The sequence below is a fragment of the Nylanderia fulva genome, unplaced genomic scaffold (genome assembly GCF_048542155.1).
Source record: "Nylanderia fulva isolate GAGA-0341 unplaced genomic scaffold, ASM4854215v1 Scaffold11, whole genome shotgun sequence".
NCBI classification, from domain to species: Eukaryota; Metazoa; Arthropoda; class Insecta; order Hymenoptera; family Formicidae; genus Nylanderia; species Nylanderia fulva.
The window spans coordinates 5,109,634-5,123,195 of NW_028189302.1; the positions used below are offsets into that span (position 1 = coordinate 5,109,634).

Consider the following 13,562-nt stretch of genomic DNA (forward strand, 5'->3'; position numbering starts at 1 on the left):
TCTCCGGCGCGAAGGATCGCCGGGTTGCTGCGATACTCTCTCTCTCTGCTGCTGCCGGCCCCGCCTTATTACCGCGATTATGCACGTACTAATAATTTCGTCCAAACGCGTCATCTCTCTTGCTCGACGCCTAACACCCCAAACACACCGCTGTACAAAGTACTTGTACGTGTGGCTCTCGGCTAAAAATACAAGAGACGTATATCTTTGCGAATCCGCGAGGAGGATAAATGACGAGTGAGAGACACCTGGAAATTGAGATCAATTCAATTCTCTTTTTTTTTTTTTTTTTTTCATCGATTATGATTACACGCAGAGAGAATTTTCTCTTGGAATTTATCCTGAAACTATAACTCATGGGAAGAGTTTTTCCTGATTTTAATATTTATCGTAATAAAAATATTAAATCTATCGCAATAAGATATAAAATACGTACATAGTAAAATTTACTATGCACTTACATATTAATATTTTTTATTGTAGTAAATATTAATCAGAGAAACTTATAAAATTCTTTCAATACACAGGGAGAATTTTCTCTTGGAATTTACCCTGAAAAATCATGGTAAGAGTTTCTCCTCATTTTTTAATATTTACCACAATAAAAATATTAAACCTATCGCAAGAATTAAGATATAAAATATGTAAATAATAAAATTTCCTATGTCCTTACATATTAATATTTTTTATTGCGGTAAATATTAATCAGAGAAACTCTTATAAAATTCTTCCAATACCATATCGATTACCATAATTTTCAGGATAAATTTTAAGAGAAAATTCCTTCCGCTATCAATTATTTTTATTTTAATCAACGCATCGACATTTGTATTAATTTCAACATTTTTATTCTCAAGAGTAGCGGCAATTCTTTATTTTATATAATCGATTCCGCGAAAATGTGATATAATAATATATTAATAGCTGCATCGATTTTTTCTCTACTCTCTCATAAAAATACATTTAAGGATTGTTTAATGTTAAGAGTATCCGAGTAAATTGTCTCAATTACCTGGCTGCCGCGTATATCAATTCAATTATTCGCGAATTAACATGTGCTGCGAATTTATATATAATCTGTATACTATATATATATTTCTCGCTCGAGTGAAATCCCGCGCGTCGGTGTACCGAAATTTCGGCCCAGGATTTTCCTAAAATAAACTTCCGCGTCCAAAACGAGCACTTTCGTCTTTCCTCATCCTCGGTCTCTCACGTCTCTACATATGTAGAGAACCGGATGACAGTGACAAATTAAACGCGAATCGTAGAAGGCAGAAATTCGCGGGAAGTGCTCTCTAAGTATTGCTTTGTCCTTTCCCAATCGCGAAAATAGCGCCGATGATTTGCCAAGCACTACATTCACAACATTCGCAACAAGTGAGTGCGCGCGCCTATTTATTTATTTATAATCGATACGGTAAACAGCAGAAACCTCTCCATATATTGTACACGATATGCGCTCGTTCTATTTTCTCTAGGTAATAAATTCCCGAGATAATTAAATAGCTTGCGGATATGCAACACAGCTCTTGTCTATAAAAGAGAGAACTCGGGAAAGACGATTAGTTCGACTGAAATTAAATATTAATTTTATATACCCCGAATTCTGGAGAAAAATGAATGAAGATTGTTGCGCGAGATCTCGTCCATCGGTATACTTTTGCGATTTTTAAACTGACGTTTCGACAACTGTCGGAAACTTTCTATCTCGTTTTTACGAGCGTGATATCTTGGCGGATGATCGTAAATATTGCGCGAATCGTGAGAGGAAACGCGATGCGAGATTGACGTTCGATGTTTCAGAGCGATTTAGTTCAATTAATCCGGATACATCATCGAATCGGACGACAAACGTGCCACGTGCGACAAATAATGGCCGATATAAAGGTGTACTACAGGCGTACATGTGTGTATACCTGTGTGTGTGTGCGTATACGTCGCGTTGAATGACGCAAAACGCGCGGATTATTTCGTCGCGCGACAACTTTATTTCGAGAGTCGACGCGTCATATTTTGAGAGTCCGCGTTTAACATTTCCTGCCTCCGATCTCTTCGCGAATATTAAAGGGCCATCTCTCTCGAAACAGCCCTTTAAAACCGAGAACCTTAAAGCACGAGCGCCGCAAATTCTGACAAATATTAATGACATTTCATTCAAGTATCAACTTGACTAATCACGATTTGATTAATTCAGTTGCACTGATTAAATGTACTTTTGATTAAATCATTTTTCAAGTATCATTTAATGATTATTATATAACAATATCTAATTTTTTTCATTGATTTTTCATTAGTGGCAACACAGAGGATTGTCGAGATATATTCGAAACGGAGAAATTCTGTGGACGAGGAGGAAGGATTAATCGATGTAACGTCCCGTTACATATGTATGTACGAATATAATGCTCGCATGAATTTGCGGGAGACACAATCGGGCGAAGCGTGTGTACGTACATACATGCGTGAGAAATGGCGCAGCACATCGCGGAGTACAGGACGCTATATAGCGCACTAACATGTGCGGTGGCTGTGTAAACATTGTAAACACTGATCGTGCCACGCGCAGTGGTTCTCACCGCTGACATCGCTGAGATCACGCTATACGTACATATATATACAGGGTGTCCAGCAGACTCGATGAAAAAAATTCCCACTTTTTTGTATTATTTTTTCCAAATATATATCTGTATGATAAATCAATTATATATGTTAAATCATGAAATCCTTGTGAGATATTTTTGTCAACAATGAAAAGGTTCGGAAGTTAAAAAACCAAAATCAATTACACAATCTGCGTTATGTACGATAATCGAAACAAACATGTCATATTATAAACTATTTCAATAATCACCTTTTTCATTCATATTATATGAAATTATTTAGTTTTGTCTCTATCAAACACATGGAAATAAAATAACACGACGATGAAAATATAAATTAAGGAACACGCTGTAGATTAATCGATTTCTAACAACACAAAAAATTAGCGTGCTGGGAGTCAAGGAAAAGTTTATATTTATTTAATAAAAAATGTCATATTATTGAGACAAATGTAGAATAATGTGAAAAAATCCAGATAAATAGTAAAATTTCCTGACTTTTTCCCTGACAATTCCAGATTTATAAAATTCCCTGACAATGCCCGGTTTTCCAGATTTCCCTGACTGCTACATACTTATATATATATGTATGTATGTATATGTATATGCATATCTGTGCGTATATACGTGTTTGCGTGCCGTGCATTACGTTAATCCGCAAATGCCGCCGCGCCGGTTCGTCGGTTTAACAAGACGCGAAGAAATGTCGCGAGATGATCGTTAAGTAAATTTCGTCCTCGTCGTCGTCGACGTTTTGCGTTAAACGATGTCGAGTAATCGCGAGGGGTCGGCGAGAAGTATTCTGGGACGCGATGTTAATATATGCGTAACAACGTGATTTACTATAGAATCACACGGAAGGATCATCAAAATACTACCTTACTATTTTATTTTGATATATTTTAATATATGCACAGAGAGAATTTCTGTTACTCTGGAAATCATGGTAATCGTGGGAACAATATTATAAGAGTTACTCTGATTAATATTTATATGATGCGCAATAAAAAAATATTAATATCTACTACGATAAGATATAAAATATGTTCGACTAATTTTAATTACTACGTATATATTAATAAGAGAAACTTTCAAAATTCTTCCAATACCATATTGTCCCATGATTTTCAGGATAAATTCTATAAGGGAAAATTCTCTGCGTGCGATTATAAAAATTATTGATCTTTCGTAAGATTAAATTATTATCGGATCGTCAACGTGATTACGATATTTTTTTAATACGCGACACGATAATCTAAGCTTTGCGATAAATTTCTGAGATAAAATAAATTGCAATTTTTTTTTGAAAATTTAAACAAAGATTTTCGAAATCGCGAGATGATCGAGATAACACGAAGGGAGTGAGAAAGAGAAAGAGCGAAATATTAAGAAAAATAATATATTTAAATCGGTGAAAACGTCGCGAAGTCGCGAGGAGGAAAAAGCCGGTGATTCGTCACGTTCTCTTTTGCGTTCTCGACGCAATTGCGCGCGCGAAATTCAGTAGACGCCTCTCTATTCAGAAACCAATTCGTGATGCAACCGTGTCGCCGGAGGCGATTATCCCGAGGACTCTTTCTATGTCTCTTTCGCGCGGGAAGGTCGCGATGAGTTATTGCGAGCGCGAAGGTGAGGCCCGCGTTTCGCGTTTCGTTGCGGCGTGCAAAACGCAAATATATATATATATAAGACAAAGAGAGGTCCCGATGACTCACCGGAGGATAATCGAAGTCTGGGGAAGACGAGACTTCCAGGACATAATCCATTCTGCTCTGGTTCGCCGGGTCCTCCAGCGTAACGGGCGGCGTTAACGTGCTCATCGCGCTGGTTATCGTCTGAAAAAGAAACGACGTACCTCGTTTATCTCACAGTGATGACACACCGGAATATGTCAATCTTTTCCTCTTCAAACATTTTTCCCGCCAGCGATTTAAATACAGGGTGCCTAATTCGAAAATAAAATTTAAGGACATTTCCAGGACATTTCAAGGAAATTTGCACGATTTTCCAATAGTGTAATAAAGATGTATATACAAGAAACTGAAAACTTGATTTTCTTTATCAAGTCCATAATTGCATATTAATGAAAATTAATATGTGCATTACCAATAAATAACTTATCCGCGTAACACATATTTTTGGACTCCCAAATAAAAATATATTGTGTCATTTACAAAGTAAGATGAAATATTTTTTACTCGAATAGTCTCAACCGCTCGTTTAGCTGAATGTTTAGAAGCAACGAAAAAGAAAATCAAGGATCTATTAAAATTTCACGTACATTTCCAGGATTTTCAAAGAACAAACAAAATTCCAGAATATTTCAAGGACTTGAAGGATTTCAAGAACGACTAGACACCCTGAAATATAATTTAAACAAACTTTTTATTAAAGAGAAAATTGCGTAAGTTGCTATAAAAAATTTATTGTGAAAATAAAATTTATTTTTATGTAATCTCATTGTCAATCGTAAATTGTTTTCCCTCGTGTGAATTTAAGCTTGCAATTTCCGTAGTTATAATTGTATTCACTCGTTATTGAACGAGTACGAATTGTGTAACAAGAATTAACATCACAATTAGATGAAACGAAGGATTAATGCGACTTATTGCGACTTTACGGTGTTTTTTTATTCATAAAAACGCGATGTATTTGAACGAAAATATAATGCAAAAATATATGTATGTATGTAATATATATATATATCTTTTCATACATCTCTGCGCGCGCGGAGAGATCGCCTTTATTTTTACCTCATAATCGCCGGTTCGTTCGTAATTGCCATCACGTTGTTAATCACTTCGTAGGAATTCCGTATGCAAGGAATAATTGGATGTGTAGCGTAATTTGCGTTAATGCGGTACACAGTCGTACTAACGGAAGTGACTGCATTTTGCATAGAGGTTACACATAATCGCGCGCGCAGCTAAATGCGTACTCGAATGACAAATCGGTGACAATACTCCACCGAATTGATATCGCGAATTTACGTGTCACGTAACGGTTACGTCGAGTTATTTCGAGAGCGACGATTTATAAAATGCGTCTAACGCAGTGCAATTTTTCTTATGTAACATTGACAAAAATTCGATTGCGTTCAATAATCGCTATACAAAAACTCGGGAAATTTTTTATTATTGTTTTCAAAATTATTTTATCTTTTCAATATAATTTTTTTTTTAATTTTATCTTTAAATAAATAATGAAAATTTTTCAGGAAAAGAATAAAATATATTTATATACTTACCAGGATGGCGTCCCTAATATTTTTCTTAATGTCTTCGATCTTTTGCCGCTTCTCTCTGCAAACATAAGAATATACATATGAGACATTGGTATCGTTAGAAACTCGGCGTCAAAATTCATTGTCGATAGCGTAATTAAATGTGACTAATAAGGTTACGGTTAACAATGAATTGCACAGACGTATATAGCTCGAGTAGTCGATAATGATCGGCGATAACGATCGAGTCACGTGCTGAATGGAAAATTATAGCATAGAAGTCGCGTTTGTGTGTATGAGTGTTTCTTTAGCCGTATATATTTTCAGAATAATTCGATAATTTTAGCATACGATCGATCGGCTTCTACCACGTGTTTGGAGAAATAACTTGAACTCGCGATCGATAAACTCTTCTTTCAGAAAAGATTTCGCCGAAGAGATTGTTATTCTTTCTTTTGGTTCAGAATATATATGGAAATTAAAAGGAATCTGGCATCCGAGAAAAATCAAAAACTCATCGGGCTTCGTGTCGTAAAATAAAAAATAAAAAATTCCCGAGGAAGAGTATTGATCGCGAGAAAGAAATCTTGGCGAAATGTGGAAATAAGAGATACTTTTCGCTGCGTTATCAGAGTTTAAGTCGGACAAAATTTACGATACATACGAACCGTACCGTTTGTTTACATATCGTTTTCATCGTTTATCCAGTATAATAGTGGTTGATGATACTCATGCATTTATAGTAGAAACTGCAACAATAGCATCTTACTTCGAGAATAAAAAATATATATTATTATTATGGTCTTTCTTGAAATTTTAATGCGGAGAAAGAAACTTGTCTATCGAGCAATGGATTATTTTTCAACAGAATTTCGCGTTGATACATGTATTTTATTCCGACATTAGAGAGAATAAATCTTTACCAGAATCCGTACAGAAATACATGAATTTGTAATAAATGAAATTCCTTGAACAATTTGTTTGAAATTAACAAAATCGAGGAAATTAAGCGAAACAAAATGTTCAACGATCATCGTCAAATGTTATAAATTAGCAATCTAAAAAAAACGTAAAAAAAGATAATCATACTGGAGAAAAAAAAGTGTCGAAAAATCACGCAGAAAACTGTGCACCAGATAAATAAAATTCAAGCGTTTTTTTTTTTAATGCGGCAGAAACGTGTCGACAATTAAAATAATTCAATAAGGAAGTATTTAATATTCTATCAGATAATATTCTAGAGGTTCGAGCCTTACTTAATTGTGACGAAAAGTGAAGATGGTACCCGCGAATAATTAACGCAATGCGTACGTCTGATTAAAACATACGAAAGGGAAGCAGTACTGGCTGTAATCGTATCAGAAAATCACGCGTGTGTATTTGGGGAGAGAGAGAGAGAGAGAGAGAGGGAGATACACTGATATCATTAACTGCACCGGTTGGTTACGAGATGAATCATTCAGGCTGAAAAACTAATCGCGCTAATTACATATCGCGACTCATCATCTTCGTCGCTCGATTTTGAATCGCGGAAAAAAGCAGAATCTCAGAGAAAGAGAGAAGCGAGAGATAAAAACGACCACGTGGTTATCAAACGCACGATAATGCGAAGGCCGATCTGCGAAGACATATTTCGCGAATATATAGTTTCGCGGGCCATCTCGAGAGACTCGACGAGTAAAATTCGGCGGCGAAAGGAACCGCGCCCGGACGCGAAAATTCAATGAATGCCGAGCGCGTGCGCCGGTTTCGTGCGAATGTACGGGTCTGCGTGAGTACGATTGCATTCCGCCGACGCTTTAATTGTAATGCGAGCCTCGCGATGAAAAGCCCTCCCGCGCACGGGGAAGAAACAAAGGAGCGATTACCGGCTTTTAATGGGTTAACGACATATCGTCGGGATTGGAAACGGACGATGATTGAGGACCGACCGGACGCGACCGATCGCACGTGTGTGTTTGTTTGTTCTTTTAGCAAAATAAAAACTTACGCTTCGCTGAAACCATTGACGTGCAGTATCCTCATCTGTTTGACGATCGTGCTTTTGCCGGACTCTCCCGCTCCTGAAACAGGTGTTATGCAAAAATCGTCAGATTGTTGTACATAGCATTTTTCGCGAGATTTGCATGACATGCGTGTAAAAAATATATGCTGTATATATATTTCACTGTCCGCGAAACGTCGACCGCGAAATCGAGATTTCGCCAACCGTGACAATTATTATCGATCGTCTGCGTGATAACATAAATTCGTAGATCGACGAGAAACGCGCCATTTCGCTCAAAAAAAAAAAAAAAAAAGAGAGAAAAAAATTAAATTCCGGCCGAAACGAATCGAGAAACTTTTTCGAATGAATGACGCACAAAATCGTCACTCGAATCGCGGTTTATCCAAGTCCTTCGTTCCGGAAGATTAATGGCGCGAACGAAATTTGCGAGGCAAATTTCGAAATTTCTGCAATTTACCGTAATTTGTAAAAGTGTTAGATATTATCGACAATTATTCTACATTCCTAGTCCTTGTTATTGCGTTCTACTCCATTTTTTACGACACACTCGCGCGTTACTTTTCAACGTTAAATATCCTCGACGCTTAATCCCGTCAAATTCTCATTAAGAACACAGCCACCGCAAATCAAGCGAAAGAAAAGTTCGCAAGTTTAATCTCAGAACTCTTCTAGTTTTCAACATTAATTACCCGACTGATTACAAACTCGATTAAAGGGAAAAATCACGAGGGGAAATTGTAATAAATATTACAAGAGGAGCAAAGAAAAACGTCGTGCTATCAAAGTCGTGTGTCCGTACAATTAGACGTTTAATTTTCATACGCAACACCAATTATATATTAATGTTTACATTAATTTACATTGTGTATCCCTTTATGTCTTTACGCATTTCAGATACGTTTTTATATACACTGAAAGAAAATTGACCGAACCGTTATAATTGAACGTATAAAAATATTTCAATGAAATATAAAATATTAAATTGATATACATATAACAAAACGTGTATTTGACTGAAATACTATAATATACGTTCAATTAACGCATAAAATAGAGTATAATTTAGTCGAACAATTCAATTCATTTTTCTGTGCACTTTCGAATAAAAGAAAGTGAATCTTGCGGCTCTGAAATAATTTCCAGCGCTATTCTATGTCTATCTAATTCTAATTTGGAGCTTGTAGTAAAATTTCCGAAATGGCCGAATCGCGTGTGCAACAACACCTATAAGCGGGGACCAATCGGCCGCGTGTTTAGCACGACTGTAATGACACGCGAGAGGGAGAGAAAACAATACGGCGACAGCTGTTGCTTCGTCCATCGCTCGCGAGGACACGACGGCGACGACGATGACGACGCGTTCGCATCGAATTAGAACGACGACCTACATAAACGTCGGATAATAGGAAGGCGATATGACGGGGTTAAGCATCGCGCTAAGCAGCCACGCTGTGTCGCGCACGCGTGTATCGAGAAATAGATGTGCAATGTGTAGATGAAACCGGGAGAAAATTCAGACTGAAATCATCTGAGAATGTCAGTGTTTCAAAACTGTTAATTAATTAAATAATTTGTATTCTATATGTATACTATAGATGCGAAACGAGGAGAAAATAGAAAAAGTTATCTGCATAATTTTCGAAAGACACGAAAATTAAAAAACAATCTGGAATGTGACGAATTAATAAAATTAATTATATTCTCTGTATGTAATAGATGAAACGGGGAGAAGAATGAAGAGAAGAAAAAGAGAGTCGTCTGAGAATATAATTTTCAAAACTCACGAAAATCAAGAACAATCTGGAATGAGGCAAAGTAATAAAATAAATTATACTCTAATAGATGAAATGAAGAGAACAATAAAGGGGAGAAAATGGAAAGTTATCTGATTGTGAGAATATAATTTTCAAAACACACGAAAGTTAAAAACAATTTGAAACAATTATGGCAAATTAATACAATAAATTATACTCCATATATACATATAATATTATATTATACACGGAGAGTGTTCTCTTAGAATTTACCCTGAAAATCACATGATAATCGTGGGACAATATAATTTTGGAAAAATTTTATAAAAGTTTCTCTGATTAATATTTACCGCAATAAGATATAAAATATGTTTAATTAATTTTACTATGTACGTACTATAATTTACCATGTACTTACATATTAATATTTTTTATTATGATTTTTAGGATAAATTCTAAGAGAACATTCTCTCTGTATATATATATATATATATTAAATAAAACATATATGTAAACATATAAAAGAGACTATATATAATCGACGATTGTAAATCAATAAAGGGACAAAAAGGAAAAAAGTTGTGCAATATGAATGAAATATGGGTAGAAAAATGATAAAAATAGATAAAAAAGATACTCCAAAAAATAATAGAGATATAAATATCGCTCAAAAGTTTTCGGCATTCGCATTAATATATATGTCTATAGTTAATGGATAAGCCTGTCAATGAAATAGACTACAAGAATATTCATACTTGACACGTTTACAAAAACGAATCGACAGACAAGAAAAAGATGAAGAAGAAGAAGGGAGACATTTCTTTCGCCCCGTACCAATTCTTTAAGAGAGGACAGCTTCTCTCCAAAATTATACACGACAAAGTAATTGACAACTCGACGTAACGAGAGAAAATGTTGGAGTTAAAAAGCCACATGTACGAGACGAAAGATATATATATATATATATATATATATATATGTATACAACAGAGTGAAAGAGAGAGATCGGGAGCGAACGAAAAGGGTACAAACACACGAGGCTGGTTGGATATTGCCTGGCTGCTCGTACGATAATCGATAAAATTGAATCACGCGCCGCTGAACATCACGATAGTGCGGCCGGTTTTGCCCTCGGCCTCGCGGAGGCCTCTCTTTGTCCGAAACTGACACGACGGACTGACACCGGGCCCTCTCGCGTCACGGTTCGCCAACGCGGCGAACACCCGGGGAATTATCTTCGAGAGCGATTCCATTTCATTTTTTTTTTTACATTCAATTTTTCATCCAACGATTTCGATAATAAAAATAATACAACGACTCGCGTTTTTGCAATGCAAATAATTATATCGAACGCAGGACCAACATTAGGTGTTATTGTATAAAAAAAAAAGATGCCGTCAGTATTAAAATAATTTATAATAAAACGTTAAATAATTCTAATAAAAATTATTTCATTCATATTCTCAATTATATAATATCCTAAATGATAATTAAAAAATTATTAAATAATAAATATCAAATTATTTAATAATTTTTTAATTATCACATTTAATAATTTGACATTATCATTTAACAATTTTCTAATTATCATTCAAGATATCACATACTTAAGAATATATGAATCGAAGAATTACCATCTCGAAGATGATCTACCTTATAAATAAATATCACTCACCGAGCAAGAGTAACCTATGAGTGGCCCGATAGACCTGCTTGTCCTTCTGCAGCTGTCTGGTGATGGCGTCGGATCGCCTCTTCTGATTTTTGCTGTCATCCTGATTGGGCTTGCTCTGGCTGCCGAAGCACCCCATGACACACCACGGGAAGGAGACGCGTGGCTCGCCCTCTCCACCGTTCTTCCCTTCCACGTCTAACAACGTGCCCCGGTGATCGTCCCGGGTCGCGTCGGCGACGACGGCGTCGGCGGCGGGAACGGTCGTGGCGTCGGCGGCGTTGATCCTCGCGAGGGAGGACGCTCCGGACGGAGGAACGCAGAGGATCGAGTTGCTCGTCGGATTAGGGAGGGCGACGACCGTGGACCGATCGGCGCCGACGTCGTCGTCGGCGTCGACCTCGCCGACCTTCCTCCTCTCGTTGTTGTCGTTGCTCACGAGGCCGCCGTCCTCGCGAGGACGAGGAGGAACAACGTTGGTGGTCGTCCGCCGTCCTCGCGATTCGAAAAGCGCCTCGTTTCCCGCCGCGGTAAGCTCGCTCCGGTTCCGCGAGTCCCGCCGTCCGCCGTCGTCCGGTTCCGCCGTTCCGCTCGTCTCGCGAGCCTCTGCCTTCTCACGGGCAACTGCCGATTGACGTCTCTCCTTCTATTCTTCTTCTTCTTCTTCGTTCGCTCTGGCCCGGTGATGTGTGTCTGGCTTTGTATTCTCGTATAGTCTCTTCCTCGGCTCTTCAAAGGGAGCTCATCATCTCTCGTCTCGCTCTATTTCTCTCTACGTCAACCTCCTCCTCTTCTTCTTCTTCTTAATCCCTCGTCGACGACGGTGCACCGTTCGATCTCGTCTCTCGCGCGTATCTGTCACACTTCGCGCGGACGTCTAATTTGCTATTTCGCTCCCTTTCTTCACTCGGAGCGACACTCGCGAGAACACTCGGCGGCAACCTCCGCTACCCGTCATAACCATCGCACACCATGAGCTCTCGGCGCTCCGCTCGCCGGGCGACTGAGAGAGCCCCGTGTTGCGCTTCTCTCTCTCTCTCTCTCTCCCCCTCCTTCTCACGCCACCTTTCTCGCTCGCGTCGATGAAGGAGAGAGAGAGAGCGCGCGCGGACGGAGTTTGCCGTGAACGTCGGCGACGGTGACGATATACGATGACGTCGATGGCGACCGGACCCGGGGATGGCGACTGATCCGCTGACGACGATGTGACGGTCGCGCCCCGGCTCACTGATACACGCACATCCACTCACACATACACGCACGATTTTCCGAAGATATATATGTCACACGGAATAGTCGAGGGAGAAACAATACTATATCTCTCTCTCTTTCGCCGCGACGTCTCCGGCGATCCGCGGCCGGCGCGAGAGACAGAAGGAGAGTGACGGATATTTATGTACGCGCGAATCCGAGGATAGACTCGGTGGACCGTCGTCTCCTCGCGGAAGACGTCGATGACGTTCCCGCCCTCTTCAGGGTCCTCGTCGACGACGAGCGGCAGCACTCGGGGAGAACTCGCGCGCCGCTTTTACACACACACACACACATACACACCCGCCCTCCTGCCACGAGGGAGAGAGCTCTCGCGGTCCCGGCTTCTCCTCTTCTCGCTTCCACTCGCGCTGCCCCGAATCCGAGAGAGAGAGAGAGAGAGAGAGAGAGAGAGTGAGTTAGTACGTCTCTCCTCACTCAAGTATCCCCGAGGAAACTCGCGACCGAAACGTTCGAGACGAGGCGCTCCCTGCAGCCAACATGTCGTCTGCTAGACGACCACCAGCGCAGCGACTCGCCGCGATCAAGACGGATTTCCAGGTTCGTACTCGGACCTGGAGACGCCTCGCGAATTTTTATTTCACACTTTTTTTTTTTTTTATAATTTTACGCTCGCAAAGATATTTACGCTCTTTCGGATTTTTTTTTTTTTTTTTTTTTTGAGTCTTGTAACGAGACACGTGCGCCTCGCGAGAATTTTGACAGATGAGCTGTCAAAGTGGAGTCACCGAGAAATGTGGTATTGAATTTTTGGGAAGCTTTCTTCGCGCTCCCCCTGCGACTTGCGAATTTCAATCGCACACTTTTTTTATAATTTTACGCTTTCGCGGATTTTTCTCGGGTCTTATAATGCGTGGCACGTGCGCTTCGCGAGAATTTTGACAGATGATCCGTCAAAGCGGAGTCCCACCGAGAAATGTGGTATTGCATTTTTGGGGTTTTTTTTTTTTTTTTTTTTTGCGCCAGGGGCATTCTCGGAACGGAAAAGAGGATGTAAGATTTACATGTATGTCGCGTAGCTTTTCCTCTG

General features: G+C 39.0%; 1 protein-coding gene and 1 long non-coding RNA gene across 2 annotated transcripts in view; one reads left to right on the forward strand and one right to left on the reverse strand.

Moving 5' to 3' along the window:
- Window positions 1-13,107, reverse strand: part of Galphas (G protein alpha s subunit) — a 39,557-nt gene extending 26,450 nt beyond the window's left edge. Inside the window, exons 1-4 of the mRNA XM_029310334.2 lie at window positions 11,264-13,107; window positions 7,817-7,889; window positions 5,851-5,905; window positions 4,319-4,438 (exon numbers count right to left, since the gene is read on the reverse strand). Coding sequence (XP_029166167.1) covers window positions 4,319-4,438; window positions 5,851-5,905; window positions 7,817-7,889; window positions 11,264-11,399 — 384 coding nt within the window. The 5' untranslated portion in view covers window positions 11,400-13,107. The remainder of the gene's footprint in view (window positions 1-4,318; window positions 4,439-5,850; window positions 5,906-7,816; window positions 7,890-11,263) is intronic.
- Window positions 1,209-9,904, forward strand: LOC114936968 (uncharacterized). Its single transcript, XR_003820799.2, has 3 exons — window positions 1,209-1,380; window positions 2,298-2,390; window positions 9,551-9,904. It is a non-coding gene; the product is annotated as an uncharacterized LOC114936968 (long non-coding RNA).
- Window positions 13,108-13,562: the final 455 nt, after the last annotated feature.